Here is an 18390-nt window from a genome sequence, read left to right as displayed (position 1 = left end):
TGCCAGGTCGTATGGTAATTCCATGTTTCGTTTTTTGACAAAACACCAAACTGTTTTCCACAGGGGCTGCCCCACTTTACTTCCCCATTAGCAGTGCACGAGGGTTCCAGCTTCTCATCCTCACCAACGCGTTATTACCTGATTGTTGTTGTTGTGGTTGTGGTTGTTGTTATAGCCATCGGGATCTCATGGTGACTTTCATCTGCATCTTGCTGATGACTAGTGACATTGGCACCTTCTCATGTGCTTATTGGCCATTTGCTTGTCTTCTCTGGAGGAATATCTATTCCAGCCCATGCCCATCTTGGATGTGAATTCTTTGTCATTTGATTGTTGAGCTGTAAGAGTTTCTGTATGTTCTGAGTATTAGATCCTTAACACATTCTGGTTTTGCAGTATTTTCTCCCGTTCTGTGGGCTGCCGTCTTTTCACTCCCTCGATAGATTTTTGCTCACTGCCTTGATTGTCCCTGGATACACAAATGTCTTTCAATTGTGAAGTCCCGCTTATCTCTTTTTCTCTTTTGTCACTTGTGCGGGATTCCTTTTAGAGGTGGTGAAAACGTTCTCGGGTTGACTGTGGTGATGGTAGCACAACTGTGAATATACTAAAAGCCATTGCATGGGACATTTTAAGCGGGTGAGTCGTGTGCTGTGTGAATTGTATCTCAGCAGAGCTGTTAGGGAAACTGAGGTGGGCGACACACGGCTCTGCCTCCAAGTGCACCATGCCCCGCACCCGCTCAGCGTTCACACCTCCCCTTGGCCTTGGCCTCTGCAGCGCCCACGCACCCTTCTAAGACTTGGCCTGATTGTGCTGCCGTGCTCACCCCCGGCTTTCTGGGGCCTTCAGGACAGAGTCCCGAGCAGGACCTCTGGGCTCCTCCCGTGGCCTCCACAGCTGGCTTCTTTCCTTCCTCACCAATCTGCTCGGGGCCCCCATTTGTCCGTCTGCCATGCCAGCCTCTGGGGCCCGTGTTTCCTCTGCTCCTTCGTTTTCTGCACCTGAATCCTGCCAGCCTTTCCCATCCCAGCCCTTCTGTGGTCGCTGCCTTGTCGTGGCCCTGCTCCGTGGCATTCGGTTTTTGCTGATGTCCCACCTCTCTCCCTAAAGCGCAACGGGGCAAGAGTGACAGCCCCCCAACTCCCGTCGAGTCTGTGCGGAGCTGTGGGAACAAAGTACCATCATCCTGGGGGCTTCAAACAACAAAGACCTATTTTCTCCCAGTGCTGGAGGCCAGAAGTCCTCAATCAAGGTGTGGGTGGGGTCGCCCTCCCCCTAAGGCCTCCAAGGGAGGATCCTCCCTTGTCCGTCCCAGCTGCCGGTGGTGGCTGGCCACCCTTGGCCTCCCTCGGGTTTGTAGCTGCATCTCTCCAATCTCTGCCGCCATCGTCACACAGCCTTGTCCCTGTGTCTGTGTCTCGACGTGTCCGCTTCTCTTTTTTTGTTTTGTTTTTTTGCGGTACGCGGGCCTCTCACTGTTGCAGCCTCTCCCGTTGCGGAGCACAGTCTCCGGACGCGCAGGCTCAGCGGCCATGGCTCACGGGCCCAGCCGCTCCGCGGCATGTGGGATCCTCCCGGACCGGGGCACAAACCCGCGTCCCCTGCATCGCCAGGCGGACTCTCAACCCCTGCGCTACCAGGGAAGCCCCCGCTTCTCTTTTTATAAGGACAGCAGGCATTGGACTGAAGGCCCACGCTCCTCCACTGCGACCTCATTTAACTTTGCGACAACCCTCTTTCCAAATAAGGTCACATTCTGAGGTTCTGGGCAGAACGTGGAGGGGCACACTGTTAGGCCGCGCACGAGCACAGCGCCCCCTTCTGGGAGAAGCCCTCCACTGCATCACATGGAGGGCCCAGCCGGAGGCCTGGCTCCCCCGCCTCACGGCGAGGGCTCCTCTTGTTCTGTCCGCCCCAGGTGCACCCACATCTTAAACAGCAATGGGGAGCTGCGCAGCTTTCGCCCTCGGGACCGGGACGACATGGTGCAGAAGATCATCGAGCCGATGGCCTGCGATGGGCTCCGCACCATCTGCATCGCCTACCGGGACTTCTCCGCTGCCCAGGAGCCCGACTGGGACAACGAGAACGAGGTCGTGGGCGACCTCACCTGCATAGCCGTTGTGGGCATCGAGGACCCCGTGCGGCCCGAGGTAGCCAGAGCCCCTCTGTGAGCTGCCCGCTTGTCGGGACGGGTGGAGGGGCCACGCTTCTTCGCGTCTGGCCTCGGTGGTGAGGCCTTTAGACGTAAATGCAAGGAGGGAACTGCCCCTTTCTCCTGCCCTCCTGGCCGTCACGCCACTCCCTGCCAGACTTTGTAGGCAGAACAAATGGCAGCCCGCCAGAGTTGGACCAACTGGGGAGGGTGGGCGATGGCAGAGCCTCGGGGTCCTCCAGGGACCCCCACCCTCGTCCTCTTGCCCTTGCACCCTTCAGGAGGCTCGGTCCTGCCATCTGGAAGGCCCCCTCCTGCTTGGCCTCCGCCAGGTAAGAGAGGGCGGCAGTTAGAACCTCGACGGCTGCCAACGCCCGCAGGACTGATGGACCAGAGGGGCTGGTGAGGGAGACGCAGGAGCCGGGGACAACTCCCAGGGCTCTGGTTCCGAGAACTGGGTAGATGGTGTTTGGGGGGCTGGGGGAGGGGAAGGCAGTTCTCAGTCGAGGGTTTGGTTGGGGCCGAGTGAGGTTCGGGACATCCCCATGGAGATGTCACGTGGTTAGGTCCTGGCCAGAAAGACATTCTCCAGAGGCGTCTTTTCATGAGTGATGGTCGTGGGTGCAGCGGAGCACAGGTGGGAGGAGCCTGCGAAGGAGACTCCAAGGAAGGGGCCGGGCGGGGAGGGGAGACTGTGAGGGGTGTGTGGCTGAGCAGGGCAGCCAGCGTGTGGACGCAACTTCACCCAGAGCTCTGCTGAACAGGGAACGGAGCGACAGGGCAGAGGTTGGTCAGGGTGCAGAGAGGAAGAGCAATGGAGGCGGTGCTGGTCCTTCAAGATGCAAGACTCCCGAGGGAGAGAGCCTGCCAGGCTGGCCCTGGAGCGGGGTGCTGGCGGCAGCTGCAGGACACCAGCCCCCAGAGAGAGTGTGCAAGGCACGGGGGGTGCAGGTTGTGAGGCAGGGAACAATCCTCTCTCTCCCAGGGCCTCTCCAGTGGCGCCCACCTCGTGTCAGAAGCACGGGCACCTTGATCCTGCCAATTAGCCTGAAAACATGTGCGTGCACGGGCTGCCCTCAGCTCTCCCTCGGGAGACAGGCATTCACGTACTGGATCAGACACCACAGACCCTCCATTCAGAAGTCAGGGGTCATCAGCGACAGCGCATCCCCGAATTCCAAGGAGATAGGGACCATCGTGTGCAGAGAAGGGGCACCCGGAGTTGGCCCCAGGAGGAAGCGGGTGGTGGCAAAGGCAAGGAGAGAGACTTAGAGCCAAGGAATGGGCCCAGAGAAGGCAGGTGGGGAGAGGAGCTGCCTGGAGAGCAGGGGCACAGGATGCCGCTGAGGGAGGCAGGGCTACCTCCAGGGACACAGGGACTGGGCCTTTCCCTTCGCCGGACCAAGGAGAAACTGAGGCGCAGAGGAAGGCTGTGTCCATACGGCGAGCCGAGTCCTAAAGCCATGTGGTCCTTGCATAGACCCGATGGCCTCTCCACCTGAAAATAGCCCCCAGGTGGCCGCTCCAGGGTGATGGTTGTCCTCTCCTTAATCCTTGGGACGTGTCGACAGTAGCAGCTCTAGACTTTTCCATCCAGATAACTGGGGCTGAATGAAGCTGCCGGAAAGCCAGAGCTCCTGTTGGAATGTCTCACAGACCCAGGAAGGCGACATTCACGGACCCCCAGGGCCCTGGCCAAGGCCATTTCTACAGCATCATAACAAACCCCCCAGCCCTTCCACCTCCACCCTTTGCCCGGATGGAGGGGTGTGAGGTGTGAAGCGGCTGGCAGCCGCACGGCACGGGGAGCCCTTCTTGCCTGACCCCCTGGGCCAAGGAGCCCTGCAAGCTTCCCCTAAGTTCCAGCATAAATATTTGTTGCAAACTGAAGCTCTAGTCATCGATGTAAGGTTGGAGGCCTGAGACGTATTTGTAGATCTCTGAGGCAGAGCTGCAGAGGCCCTCTTCTGGCCCACGGCAGCTCATTTACAGAAGCGCCAATGAGGCTAGGCTGGGGGCCGGATGGAACAGTCCAGAAGGGCTGCACACAGGCGGGGTGAGGCCCAGCCCTTCCCCCGGTCCGTGCTCTTCTCAGAGAGGGATATTATTGTTTTTATACGTTTTCATCTTAGAGAAAACATGGATAAAAGTTCCCTGAAGGTCACCCTGAAGGCTCAGCCTCAGTGGCTGTCCCGGCGGCTAGAAGCACAGGGTGAGAGAGCCGCCAAGGCCAGGCAATGGGCAGCTCGTTTAAGATCCAGAAACGGCCTTGGTAAAAGGGCCCAGGGGACAGGACCGCTCCTCTCTGGCTGGAGAGTGGCTGAGTGAGAGGCTGGGCAGCAGGTGGGGAAGCCAGGCAGAAGCCCACGGGGACCAGCCATCCGCGCAGTGGCCAAGGAGGGGAGCCCCAGGTGCTGACGGCAGGCGGGAAGGCCGATAGGGTGCTGTTCAACTTGCCGGGATGCCTGGGGGCCTGGGACGGCTACAGCCTGTGGAGGGCCTGGCAGGGGGGTGTCTCTGCCCCGGGGAGCTGCATGGACCCTGTAGGCAGACTGTACTTACGCCAGAGGGCCTGGGGGCTCCTGCAGACACCTGGCTGCCTGCTGTGCTGTCGGGCCTCAGCCAGTGGGAGGCAGGCGAGGAAGGACAGTCACCCGATGAGGGAGAGGGCGCCTGCAGACGGAGGGAGCATCCTGCCACCTGGCTTGGAGGCCAAGGGCCTTTCAGACCAGAGACGAGCCGGGCCTGGGCTGAGCCCACACAGAGGAGGCCAGCAGAGGCTGGACCTGGGGCTCCCAGGGCTCAGGCCCATCACGGCCACTTGGTGGCAGCAGAGGGGCTGCTCCTCCCAGACGCATCAGAGGTGGTGGGGGGAGCTTGTTGGAAAGGGAGGTATCTCCCGGCAGCTCATCCTCTAGCGCTCAAGGATCCCCAAAGAACAGAAAGCGTCCCTGAGCTGAGCGAGGAGACGCGTTACCGGGGGTGTGGGACGCAAGCCCCCTTCCCGGGGCGGGGCCTTCTAGGCCGCCTGGCCATATTTGCTGCAGGGATTGTAAGGTCACTCTGTCCCAGCCCAGAAGTGGGAGCCCCTCTGGCTGGGCCCCGGGTACCCCTCCTCTTCCTACCCTCTCCCTGGCTGAGATCACAGCCTCCACACCCTGGCTTCGGGGGCCACCAGCGTGCCCGGACCTCCCGGGCCAGTGGTCCCCTGCAGCCGACCTGGCCCCGCCTGCTGCCCACCTCCCCTGGGGTCTCCCAGCTGCCCTGACCCCCTGGCGCCTGGCCCCAGCTCCCCCGGCCTGGCCACCAGGCCACCCCCGGGACACCGCGTGCTCCCGTGCTCTCTGTCATGCTTACACGGTTCCGGGGGCTCAGCCCGGCCCCACCGGGAGCCCACAGTGGGGTGCGCCGGGCCCAGCGGACTCATCTCCTTGCCCCGCCGCATCTCCTTGCCCTCCTCTCCCCTCCTGGCCCCTCAGGCGCGGTCGGCACGACTCTCCTCTGCGCTGCTGTCTCGGGCTCACAAGTCCCCTCCTCGCTGGAACGGGAGTTTCTCCACTCCACAATGCCACCCCCTCCCAGCTGGCCTCCGCTCCCTTCAGCACTGGAGGGATGTCTTGTTCTTCTCCCTTTTCCGGAATCTAATCTTATGTTTGGAAAATGGAGAGGTACTAAGGAACCAGAGTGATGTCCCATTTCCTCTAATGAGCAGTGAGAATGCCTTGTCATGTCAAGCCTACGGCTCTAAATGTCTTAGGTTTTATATCATTTAAAAAAAAAAAGTGGCGGGGAAACAGATGTTAGTGAGCTGGGCCAACAAGGCCAGAGCCTGCCTTGAGCCAGGGCCCGAGAGGGTCCAACCCGAGGGGGGTCCTGCCAGCTGGCGGGGCAGCTGGGGCCAGAGGTTCCTTTCTTGTCCTTCCGGAGCTCACTGGCACAGCCCCTGCCAGCTGGCCTGCTAATGGGACTGGTCCTGGCTCGGCTGCTCTGGGGCTCCGTTTCCCCAGTGGAAACTGAGGTTGAAAGAGCTGGGTGATTTCTCCGGTCACCTTGCTGCACACGGCTCTGACGGTGCCCCTTGACAGCATTCCAGTGGCTTCTCCCAGCCTTGCTCGTGGTGTCAGGGCCTGGTTCTGAGTCGTCGGTGGTCCCCGGGGCCGGCACAGGGAAGGAGGCACCTGGGCTTGGGGGCACCCTGCTCCCTGCGGGCCAGGCTCCCAGCCGGGGCAGAGCTGACAGGCCGTCTCTCCCGCCTCCTCCCGATCTGGATGGAGGAACGGCTCTGGGCTCCAGCCATCTTGTCCCTTCCAGGTCCCTGAAGCTATCCGCAAATGCCAGCGCGCTGGCATTACAGTCCGCATGGTGACGGGGGACAACATCAACACGGCCCGCGCCATTGCGGCCAAGTGCGGCATCATTCAGCCCGGGGAGGACTTCCTGTGCCTGGAGGGGAAGGAGTTCAACCGGCGGATCCGAAACGAGAAAGGCGAGGTAGTTCCCGGCCGCCAGCCCTCCCTCGAGTCCACGGTTCTGGCACTTTCTCCACCGCCGCCCCCTCTGTTCAGCCCTGACTGCCCGCCCTGCCACCGAGGCTCTGCAGCGTCTGTGCTTTTCCCTCCCAGATAGAACAGGAGCGTCTGGACAAGGTGTGGCCCAAGCTGAGGGTCCTTGCCCGATCGTCTCCCACCGACAAGCACACTCTGGTTAAAGGTAATGGAGTGGGCTCACTCCTCACCCTGCCCTGCCCCTGCCCCGGGGGGCGGGACGCAGGCGGGGTATGGCCGTCACCCCTCGGGTCGTCGTCTGCTCCCAGACGCCCAAAGCTGAGCTTCCAGTTGGGTCTCAGGGTACTCAGCTCTGGACCCATTGCTGCTGGAGACTGTGTCTCAGAGGAAGTCACTGGCCCTCCCTGAACCTCATCGGGAGAATGGGGATAATAATGGAGACTCCCTCAAAGGGCTGACCTGCCAGGGCTCGAGCCTCCACTTCTCTGCGCTCACAGTATCAATGGAAGACGCCAGTAGAGACCAGCTCTCTTCATAGCAGATGGGGAAACTGGGGCCCAGGAGAGGGAGACATTTCTCCAAGTTGCCCAGTGCCGAGCTCCTGCCTTCTACGAAATCCCACCACCCTGTATCATCGCACTGGGTGATGGGCCAGGGTGGGAGAAGGGGGATGCGACTGCCAGTGAAGGCACAGGACTTGGTCCCAAAGATGGTGGACAGCACGGAGGACTGGAGCCTACTGCCCCCCCCCCCCGCCCCCGGGCTGGTCACCCGGGGCCACAGGTGGCACCAGACCTGCCCTGATCTGTGTTCCAGGGATCATCGACAGCAACACCGGCGAGCAGCGGCAGGTGGTGGCCGTGACCGGGGACGGCACCAACGATGGGCCAGCCCTCAAGAAGGCGGATGTGGGCTTCGCCATGGTAAGCCACCCGCTGTCAGCCTGGCTCACCACGCCAGGTGGGGCCTTGTGATGGAGGACGTAAGCTTTGTGCAGCAGTGTGGGGGCTAGCGTTGAGGCAAGTTGCAGAGTGCCAGAAGTTTCTTTCTCTCACATCTTGGCCACCTGGGCCTCTGCAAGCTCTGCCCTGTTGGTGGCGGCTGCAGCGGTGGCGCCCTCTTTGTTTGTGAGCAAAACCTCTCTAGTACAAGGACACGTTTGGAGTGGGTGAGGGGGGCTGGGGAAGGGGCCCCGTGGACACGCTGTGTGTGTCCCCCAGGGCATCGCGGGGACTGACGTGGCAAAGGAAGCCTCGGACATCATCCTGACGGACGACAACTTCACCAGCATCGTCAAGGCCGTCATGTGGGGCCGCAATGTCTACGACAGCATCTCCAAGTTCCTGCAGTTCCAGCTGACGGTCAATGTGGTGGCCGTGATTGTGGCTTTCACGGGTGCCTGCATCACTCAGGTGGGCACTGGGGGCCACCGGGGCCCAGGGAAGACCCCGGGCTCTCCCTCCCATGGCCGGGCTCCTCCCGCCCGGTGCACCTGGACCCCAGTGTGCAGAGCAAGCCCAGGGGACCCCGCCCCCAGCAGGGTGAGGGCTGAAGAGCCCCTACCTGAGGACCCAGTGGCGGGAACCAGGTTTTTTTTGTTGCAGACTTTTTTGGTTGAGATAGAATTCACCCATCAAAAACTTCACCGTTTGAGAGTATACAATTCAGTGACTTTTAAGTACATTCACAGTGTTGTACCATCATCACCTCTATGTAGTTCCGTCATGTTTTCATCACCCCAAAAGGAAGCGCCACTCCCCCTCCACCAGCCCCCGGCACCCGCTCATCTGCTTTCTGTCTCTACAGACTTACCTATTCTGGACATTTCAGCTACACGGAACCAAATCATAGGTGGTGGTGTGTGTCTGGCTCCTTCACTTAGCGCAATGTTCTCGAGGTCCATCCATGTTGTAGCGGGTGCTTTATTCCTCTTGATGGTGGACTGATGTTCCATTGTATGGAGCAAGCACCTTGTGTTTCTGCATCCCTCCATCAATGAGCATTTGGGTTGTTTCCACCTGTGGCCGCTGTGGACATGCGTGTGCAAGTCTTGGTAGACCTGCATTTGCGCTTGTCCTGGGTCTGCTGGGAACTCCGTGGTTAACCTTTGCAGGAGCCTCTTTTCCTTTTTCAGTTCTCCAATTCTCCCCATTAGTGAGTGTCCAGAATTTGTCTCCCTTTCAAAGGTATTTTTGAATTGAGATAAAATCCGCATGACATAAACTGTACCGTAATAGCCATTTGAACCAAAGTGTACCATCCTGTGGTTTTTGATGCATTGCACATCTTGTGCAACCGTCACCTATACCTCAGTCCAGAACCTTTTCATCACCCCTGTACCCACCAGGCAGCCACTCCCCACTCTCCTCTCCCCCAGCCCTGGCATCCACCCATTCGCTTTCTGTTTCCATGGGTCTGTCAGTTCCAGAAGTTTCATAGGCATGGAATCCTACAGGATATGGTCCCTGGTGTCTGTCTTCTGTGAGGCTCATTTTTAACCAACAAGTCAGAGGCGATGGGAAGGAAGGTCCAGTGCAGTTTCTACCTCTTCCTGGCCCTTGGGTGCAGGAATGCATCTGTCGGGCTCTTTTATGGTCTGGGCCAAGTGACAGGGCGTGGCAGCCTCCTGCTAACAGTTTGGACCACACCTTCTAGATCACTGCCAGCAGGTGAGAGAAGAAGGGAGACTGACAACATTTTAAGAGCAGGAATCTGAAAGCCCAGCGAAAACTCTCTGCTAACTTTAAGAAAACATAGGGATGGAGATGTCGCGTTTTTATGGGAAGGTTGGATTTGTTGCATTTTCACTTGAATTCAATTCCAGTGACATTGACCCCAAGCTGCGTCTCTTCCCAGGAGTGGGGGGCCGGTGGGGTTTCCAGGCCCATGTTGGGGTAACTGGCTCCTCTCCACAGGACTCTCCTCTCAAAGCCGTGCAGATGTTGTGGGTGAACTTGATCATGGACACATTCGCCTCTCTGGCCCTGGCAACAGAGCCGCCCACTGAGTCGCTGCTGCTGCGGAAGCCGTATGGCCGGGACAAGCCCCTGATCTCACGGACCATGATGAAGAACATTCTGGGCCACGCCGCCTACCAGCTCACTACCATCTTCACGCTGCTGTTCGTCGGTAGGTTGGCCCAGGGCACCCTGTGCTGTGGCCAGCCCCGCAGGCCCCGGCGCTGTCCGGCAGTGGCAGGGACAGACGGGCACCTGGGGACCCGATTTCCGGTGAGGACCCCTCGGCCCTCACCTCCCTGCCATCCTGGGAGTTTTGTTCTCTGTACGGCATCGGCTCCTTTTAGGAGGTTCCTTTATTTACGTGGGGGCGGGTTTGTCGCTTTGTCTATGTGTGGCCTCTCTTCCTGACGTCAGAGGGCCTCCACGGGTCTGATGAGCCTTGACCACGTGGTGGCTTGGCTCTCAGCACATGTTCCTGGGAGTAGACTCAAAGTTCAGTGCAGGCATGGCGGTGGCCAAGGGGCAAGAGTCACCACGTGAGGGCGCCCAAACGGCAGCACCTGGGGTCCTCTCATGGGGCCTTTCTCTGCTATCTCGGGAGCAGAAGCTGGTCATGGCTGACCCGAGAGCCGTTCCTTCCCCAGCTCGAGCCAGTGTGCAAACGAGTCTTAATGTCTTCACCCCTGTCCTGGGGTTTCAGTGCCAGACCCCCCTGGTCTGGACCCGGCCTTGGCTGTGATCTCCCGTTGCTTAGCCTGGGGGCTGGGGGGCTCATGACTTCCAGCCGTGTCGCCCGGTGGTGACGCGCCCACCTGGGCCCGGCTCCCCTCACGCGGCCCTGGGCTTGCAGGCGAGCTCTTCTTCGACATTGACAGCGGGAGGAACGCGCCCCTGCACTCGCCGCCCTCCGAGCACTACACCATCATCTTCAACACCTTCGTCATGATGCAGCTCTTCAACGAGATCAACGCGCGGAAGATCCATGGCGAGCGCAACGTCTTCCACGGCATCTTCGGCAACCCCATCTTCTGCACCATCGTGCTGGGCACCTTCGCCATCCAGGTAGGAGCGACGGCTCCACTCTTGCAGGTCCCTCCAGGTCTGCCACTCCCATTTCTAGAACTCCATTCCTTGGCGGGAGGCCACCTTAACTCCAGGAGGCGCTGAGTGTTCAAAACCAGGGCGTATTGATAGAAAATGTGAGGTAGAGCGAGGCCAACAGGCCAGGATAGCTGGTTTCTCGCAGTTCTCAGAGGGGGGGCCAGCCATGGCACAGGGACCACCTGGGGAAGCACCCGGGCTGGTCGGCAGGCAGGAGAGCGGGAAACCCAGAGCAGGAGCTGAGGCAGGAGGGGCAGGCTGAGCACTTGATGGTGTGAATAATTCCCGGGCTCTGGGGTGTAGGGCTGTCCACCTTGTGGTCTGGGACCCAGCCCTGGGTGGTTAGGGAGGGGGACAGTGGCCTGGAGGGTGAGAGCCCAGGAACAGAGAGAGTTGGAGTGTGGCCTTGGGACCAGTTGGTCTGTAGTTGAAAAGCTCACCCCTGGAAGAGGACTCCTCCCACGGAGGGGCCATGAGGCTGCGGGAGGAACATGGCTAACATGACCGAGCCTCGCCCGAAGGCTGGAAAAGGGACAGTCCGGGGCGCCTGGCTCAGTGGGCACCTTGCAGCAAGCGAGGCCACGTGCCCGTCCGGCACAGCACCCACGGCCTGTGGTCAGCCGGTCTAGGAAGCTTCTCTAGGCACTGGCTGAGGTGGGGACGAAGGGAAGGAGGCCAGAGAAAAGAAGGCTCCCGGGAAGCCTTCTCTTGGTGCTTCTTGGGTGAAGCACCAAGCCTTCTGACTCCCTGAGCTCGGCCCACAGGACAGGGGGAGCCCCGAGGGCTAGAGGAGCTGGCCGGACGCGCCTCCCGCCCACCCCTCTTCCACAGATTGTCATCGTGCAGTTCGGCGGAAAGCCCTTCAGCTGCTCCCCGCTGTCTACGGAACAGTGGCTCTGGTGCCTGTTTGTTGGTGTTGGGGAGCTGGTCTGGGGACAGGTAAGTGTCTGCCTCGGTGGCTTTCCCAGCCCTGCCCCTTTCCGATTTGTCTGGGGAACTGTGGGCAGCCCAGGGTCCCCTAGCCTGCCTCTGGGACAGGCCATGACCTAGGTGCGGGGCCACAAGTGACAGCCTCAGCAGAGAGCATGCAAAGGGCCATGGCTGGGATGTCACAGCGCCCAGCAAAACCACCCGCCGCTCCCCTTGCCACGGTAGGAGCTGAAAATCGTGCCTTAGAATTGGGTGGCTTGGAAAATGCTCACATATTTGAAGCTACACGATACCTCTGTGAACCTTCCAGACAGGGTGGCTTCAACGGCAGGTGTTATTCTCTGGAGGCTAGATGTCCAAGTTCATGCTTACATAGGGCAGGCCCAGGAGAGGCCGGGCACGAGCTCCCAGCTCCCCCGCCAGGGGAGTCGCGTGGCAGTGCAGTTTCTCCCAGCGGTAATGTGTGATGACACGCACGGGTACCACCATCGGGGCAGCTCCCCTGAGTGGTGCGGTCCGGGGACTTGAGTGGCGTCGGTCCTGGAGGCCTGGGGAGCCCATGTGACTTAGTTACTCAATCTCTGCGCCCCAGAGGTCAAGATGGTACATGCGACCCAGGGACCCGCCCCAAATCACCGCGGCAGTGTAGCCCGCCTGCCCTCGGCCCCAGCTAAACCAAGAGGCAGGGGCCTAAAGGTCCCCTCCCACGAGCCAGGCCAGGGCCAGACCTTGGTCTGGCGAAGCGAGTCCCTTACGTCACACACTGTGCGGGAAGGTGGCGTGAGCCGCTCCTCTGGGCGTCGACGGAGGAGGGTCCACCGGCACGCACACTGCTTTGGAGAGCAGGATTCGGCAGCAGGCAGAGGCGGCCCAGGGGCCGCCCGCAGGGAGCAAGCACTGAGGAGAGAGCTGCACACGGTGCCGGGGCCTGTGCAGGGGCGGGCGCACACACGGCCTGGGCCTGCATCAGTGGAAGGCGGGCAGCCTGCATCCGCTCCCGGCCCCAGCAGAGCTCCCACCTCTGACGGCCACTTCTGCCTGCTGTCCCTCACCTCTGGCGACCCAGGTCATCGCCACCATCCCCACCAGCCAGCTCAAGTGCCTGAAGGAAGCGGGGCACGGGCCCGGGAAGGACGAGATGACCGACGAGGAGCTGGCTGAGGGCGAGGAAGAGATCGACCACGCCGAGCGGGAGCTGCGCAGAGGCCAGATCCTCTGGTTCCGGGGCCTCAACCGGATCCAGACGCAGGTAAGCCGCCGGGCTGCTCGGCCGCTCTGGCTCTCCCGCCTCGCGAGGGGGGCAACAAGCCAGAGGCGGAGAATGGGCGAGGTGAGCTGAGAGGACAGGGAAGCCCTTGGGGCTTGCCGCCGCGATCACAAGGGCAGTTGCCGGATGTGCCGGATGACAGTATGTCTCCAGGATGGCCTCTCCCTGACACCTCGCCCAGAGCCCAGGTGGCCCTCCCCGCTAGTGGGCACAGGTGTCAGCTAACGGCGTGTGCTGTGACCCAGAGCTGTATCTCAGGGAGATGGGGGCACGGGCCACCCACTGTCTGAGTAGCTGCCGGGACTCGTTTTCTTTGCTGGGAGCTGCCCCAGGTCATGGGGCAGGGGCCTTCTCGGGATGAGGCAGATGCCCGTTTCCAATAGCCTTCGGTGAGCTCACCATTCATTGGGTTATACTGTGCATTCTGTGGAAAGACTTCATTTGGGAAGTGAACGCTGGTAACCAAGTTGGTCCGTTCTGTGCATCCCAATCTCCTCTATAAACTCAGACAGCCAGGACGACTGCCCAGCTGTGGGCGCTTGCAAAGGCTTCCTGAGAGTCTGCCTGACAGAGCCACCCTCGCTTCCTGCCCCCAGCTCTTCCCGGCCAGCCTTCTTGCCAGAATGTTCCATACTTGCTGTCTCTCTCATCATAGCCTGACATCTGCCCTCAACACCCCAGAGGCGGTTCTCACCAAGGTCTGTGAGACACCCTCCCGGCTACCGAGCTGGGCTGTCCCTCCATCCCTCCTGCTTGCGGACTGTTTCCCAGCGCCCTTCCGGAAGTGCGGTCCGCCCTGCTCTCCTGGCAGCTTGCTGGCCCCTCTCCATCTTCCTTGCCTGTCACTCCCACTTCCCACTGAGACCGTGGTCTGCCCTGTCGCCTGGCTGTGACCCTAGCTGCTGGAAGTCCCACGGTCCCCGGGGCACTGGTCTCTTCTTGCCAGTTCCCCGTGGCCTGGCCCTCCCCGCACAGCCTCCAGATGGCGACCAGGCGCCCCTCACGCACCACCTTCTCCTCTGCCTCACGGCACCCACCCTGGGCTCAGGTCAGCCCAGACCCAGGCCCCACCTCCCCAAGCCCACCTCCTCCCGCCCCCCAGCTCCTGATCCATGGCTCCCTCACTTCTACTGCCCAAGCCAGAGCCCTGGAGCTGTCCCGGACCCTCTTCCCGTCTCTCCACACAGCTGGCACATTGGCATGGCCCTTCGAACGCGCATGCCCGGTCCAGCCACCTCCGGCCCCGCCCCCAACACCCTCCTGGCCCAGCCGCCCACGTCTCTGCCTGGACTGAGGCTCCCGGGGTCCACCCTGGACCCCTGCAGCCTATTGGCAACATAGCCAGCGTGTGACACCCCATCACTCCCTGCTCCTCCCGGGCCTTTCTCCGTGCTCTGTCCTGGACCCACAGCCCCGACCCAGCTCCAATTGCTCTTGCCCCGGAGACCCACCGGCAGGAAGAACACCACCGGGCGCCTGCTCGGGCGGCTTCCCGCGTGGCTGCTTGGCCTGGGCCAGGACCTGAGAGCACAGCTCTCCCCAGTGCCCGCCTCCAGCCTGTCACAAGTCACCATGGGCTCATCCCAAAGAATCCTCCATGCCAGGTGCCCAAAGCTCCCTCCCAGTGCACGCGGCTCACCAGCTGCTGCCACACAACCCCTGGGGGCCTAGTCTCTGGGCGCCCCTCTCCTCCCCAGGCGCCAGCCTCAGCTCCCCGGCCAGAAGCTCTCAGCCTCCCGTCTGCCTCTCGGCATCACCCCACGTGCCCTGCGTCCCCGGAACCCCTGCTGCCTTCCCAGACTCCCACTCTGCTCGCCGCGTTGCTGTGCCTCCATGCTGGCCACTGTCTGTGCCCCAGGCAGCTCCCACCGTGTCCCCTGGGGCCCCTCCTCATCCCATGGCGGCCCCATGAAGCCTTCTCAGAGTCCCAAGGGGCTGCTCCGGGCCTCTGGCTCAGCCCTCCCGGCATCGCAGGCGCCTTGGCCAGCGTGGTGGGGGAAGGATGTCTTGGGCCCGGCCAGAACACTGAGTGCCCAGTAGAATGGGAGGAGCCTTTGTCACCAGCTGTCTAGGTTTTCCCGTGGCCTCCTGGCTGCTCAACTGTGAGCACCCACCCACCCATCCCGCCCCGACGGGCTCCGGTGTGTCATGCTGGGTGGGTTCTGCAGCAGAGCCTATTTGCTTCCATCGCTGAGCCAAAGTCAGTGTTAGCTCTTCTAGCAGCCAAGACCACAGCCCTGCCCCAATCCTAGGTGTCCGGGAAGAGATCTCTGGTGGCCCGGCCACCTGTGCGTCTGTGTCTTCTTACTGCCTGCAGGCTCTTGGACCTGACACTGCCACCCCGTTGGCAGAGTGGGTCCCCTCAGTCAGAGCCTTGCAGTTCCGGGCTGGTCGGGTCCCTGCTTTCCACACGGGGAAATGGGGCCCAGAGAGAAGGGACTTGCCCAAGGTCACCCAAGTCTCCTTCCCCCATCCCTTAGCCCTGGCCTCTCCATGGAGCCACTCATTCCTCCCCTTGACTTTGTCACATCAACTCCACCACACTTCTCAGGAATGCCGAACCAACCAGTTGCTTTAGTTCACTTTTTAAGAGCGTTTGTTCATTTTGATTCAAAATACCTGCTTGCAAAGCAGAAGTAAAGCCCCTCAAGTTGCAAACGTTCTCTAGGCAGCCAGCCCTAGATGTCCAACCTTTGCAAGGCACAAAATTGCTCCCCAGACTTCAGAGGCCAGCACAAGTTCTTATGTTGCTAAGTGAAGGCATTTCCTAAGCTGCTGCCCGCTCTCACCATCATTCCAGGCACATAGAAACGCACCAGCCAGGAAGGGTGTCATTCCAGAATAAAAGAGTCCTCCAAATGCAGGACGTGGAGCTTTTCAAAGTGCTCACGACGTGGTCTATTTCGCATTCCATTCTAAACCAGAGAAGCTTCAGCAGTGACTGGGCCTCGTTCCTGGCCCAGTGTGGGGGGCTTCCGGGTAGGCGTGGGGCGGAGGGATAATTCTGTGGTATTTTGACTGATACCATCATCGCCTCGGGACACCATGCGGAGAGGCCCAATCAGAGGCAGGAAAGGCATTTTTCCCTTCCCTTGTCGCCTCTGCCACAGTAAGAGTCCCCTCTTGAGACAGTCCCCTGTCTCCGTAGCCTTAGAAACATCTCAATCTAGGGAGGAGATGCCCCCCCCCCCCGCAAAGAGACAGCGACATCGGCATGGGTCATCTTCCTTCAGTGTGCTGGGGCACTCGGCACTGCGCCAGTCCCCGTGGGCACTCAGTATGCCTTACTTCTGCTGGGCAGAAGGGGGCTCAGTGGTGCGTACACAACAATTAGTCTGTCTGGCAGCGCGTCCAAGGGTTGAAATGCCGGCCGTCTTCACTTTGGTTGGGATGGGGGCCGTCTGAGCACTCCGCTGCTCACGTCATCCAGTGAACTATGTGGCACTTTCTAGAAATCAGATCCACCTTCTAAGGCCAGAGATTCCACACACACTCCCCACTAAGAGAGGACATTCTCTAAGAAGCGGCCCGAAGTACGCCACAGCGGGCTGGCCTCCCAGAATCTAGACACACGGTCTTCTGATGGGGGGACGTTCACAGTGGCCACCCAGCCACGGTTCCTTGGGACCCCACGCCTGGGCTTGCTCCACCCCCAGGCCCCCCTGCCAGCCAAAGGCGGGTCGGGAAACCCAAAGATACTGCATCTCCGGCAAGTTCACCCCCATGGCTCTCATTTCCTGAAGCCGCCTAGGAGGCTTTAAGGGTGGGGGACAAAGTAAAGCCATCTTTGCTCCCCAGACCCAGGCTCTCCACTCTCCCTCCTGCCCTGCCTGTGGGAAGGCATTCCGATGAGAGAAAGCAGGGGCTTTGGGGAAACCCCCTCCCCCTCTTTTAAAATCCATTCTTACACTGAGACTTCCCAGGGAGTACCCCTCAGTCACTTATGGCAATATAAACACAGGACGGGCCAGGGAAGGGTACTTACTGATGAGTGGCTTGCGATGAACATATCGTGAATGCAAATGGCTCTGTCTAAAGTGTTTGCGGTGCGCGCGATCCAGCGTCAACCCCCGCGCGCCAGGTCTTCTGAGCGCTAATCGTTTGCTCAGCAAAGCCTCTCGTGGTGGATGACGCAGAGGCCAGACTCGGCCTCGGCCTCGGCCCCAGCAGAAGCACCGAGGCGGCCTCAAGGAGGCTTTGCTGTCACGATATGCACCCAGTGTGGCCCCTGTCCCCGCCCAGCCCCACCCCCGTGCGGTCGCGGGGACTACAGTGCAAGCCAACCTTTATCTCATTTTCTCTCCCACAGATGGAGGTAGTGAGTACCTTCAAGAGAAGCGGTTCATTTCAGGGTGCTGTGCGCCGGCGGTCCTCGGTCCTCAGCCAGCTCCATGACGTAACCAATCTTTCTACCCCTACTCACGTAATTCTCTCTGCTGCCAATCCCACCAGTGCCGCTGGGAGTGAGTCTTGAGTCCCCTTTTCTCTCATAAATGGCATCTCTGGGGGAGGAAAAAGCCTCCCGCCTCTTCCTTCTCTTTTTTTCCAGTCTTACATCCTCCGCTCACCGAGGCTTTTCCGTTCTTTCTTTATCGCCCTGTTCAGTCCTTCCCGCCCAGACGGTGTGTCTCTCTAAAGACATATCCTCTTCTGAAATGTACTGAATCCATGGCACTGCTGGACCTTCTGTTCTTTCCTTTGGTTTTTGGGGTTTTGTTTAGCGCTCCTTCTGTCGCTGGTTTTCTTTTCTTGAACTTGTCTGCCTTTGCTGATGGTTCTTCATGAACTTGGCCGCTTCTGGTGGTGTCTGGTGTCAGTCAGGTTGGGGCCTTGGTCAGTGTTCCGCGGGGCAGCTCGAGGGAGGCGCGCGGGCTCAGGGCCGCCCCCAGGACTGGAAGGAGAGGCGAGCGCCTTTGCAGCGCCATTCACAGCGGAAGAACCCAGCCCGCCCTCTTGGGACTAAAGCAGCAGCTTCCAGAGCTCTCCTTGGAGTGGTTTCCAAAGGCAGTACACCTGAGCCCCGGGCGTTAAAGGTGACCCCAGGAGCACTCCTCAGGCCTCGAGCCCGCCCTCGGCCACGTTTCCTTTTGTTCCCAAAGCATCTTCGCTGTTTCCAAGCAGGCCTCAGGATTGGAAGGTCTTAACCTGATCTGGTCCAGACTCTCTCTCCTCCTTCCTTCGAGAAGCTGGGAGAAATTGCTTCCTTTTCATACGTCCCTCTGAAAAGTTCCCGCCATGTCTGTCACATTTTAAAAGGAACCCAGGGGCTGTCCTAAAGAGGTAGAAAGCTCCACATTTCTTTACAAAGACAAAGGGCAAGCCACTAGGCCATGGAGCCCAGCACCCCACGGTCCGCCCAGTCAGAGACAACACAAGGAACAGTGTGGGCCCCCCACTGCCCCCCACTGCCCCCCAGAGCCACCTGCTTCTCACAGCAAACTCGAGATTTCAAAAGCCAAACAGTACACC

At 60.3% G+C, this 18390-nt stretch overlaps 1 protein-coding gene across 9 annotated transcripts in view; it reads left to right on the top strand.

The window, feature by feature from the left end:
* The window catches only part of ATP2B3 (ATPase plasma membrane Ca2+ transporting 3), a 61582-nt gene that overhangs the window by 31503 nt on the left and 11689 nt on the right, over positions 1 to 18390 (top strand). For 5 of the 9 annotated variants that reach the window (XM_060293035.1, XM_060293031.1, XM_060293032.1 and 2 more), the window contains 10 exons: positions 1922 to 2156; positions 6470 to 6649; positions 6781 to 6868; positions 7480 to 7586; positions 7884 to 8075; positions 9579 to 9792; positions 10474 to 10685; positions 11556 to 11663; positions 12721 to 12903; positions 17231 to 17317. In XM_060293035.1, the coding sequence (XP_060149018.1) occupies positions 1922 to 2156; positions 6470 to 6649; positions 6781 to 6868; positions 7480 to 7586; positions 7884 to 8075; positions 9579 to 9792; positions 10474 to 10685; positions 11556 to 11663; positions 12721 to 12903; positions 17231 to 17317 (1606 nt within the window). Of the gene's footprint in view, positions 1 to 1921; positions 2157 to 6469; positions 6650 to 6780; positions 6869 to 7479; positions 7587 to 7883; positions 8076 to 9578; positions 9793 to 10473; positions 10686 to 11555; positions 11664 to 12720; positions 12904 to 17230; positions 17385 to 18390 lie in introns of all 9 variants that reach the window. The other 4 variants (XM_030850386.2, XM_030850385.2, XM_030850384.2 and 1 more) reach the window with 2 other exon arrangements.

The sequence above is a fragment of the Globicephala melas genome, chromosome X (genome assembly GCF_963455315.2).
Source record: "Globicephala melas chromosome X, mGloMel1.2, whole genome shotgun sequence".
NCBI classification, from domain to species: Eukaryota; Metazoa; Chordata; class Mammalia; order Artiodactyla; family Delphinidae; genus Globicephala; species Globicephala melas.
Note: the sequence above shows the minus strand (reverse complement) of the source record. Positions and strands in the feature narration are given on the sequence as shown.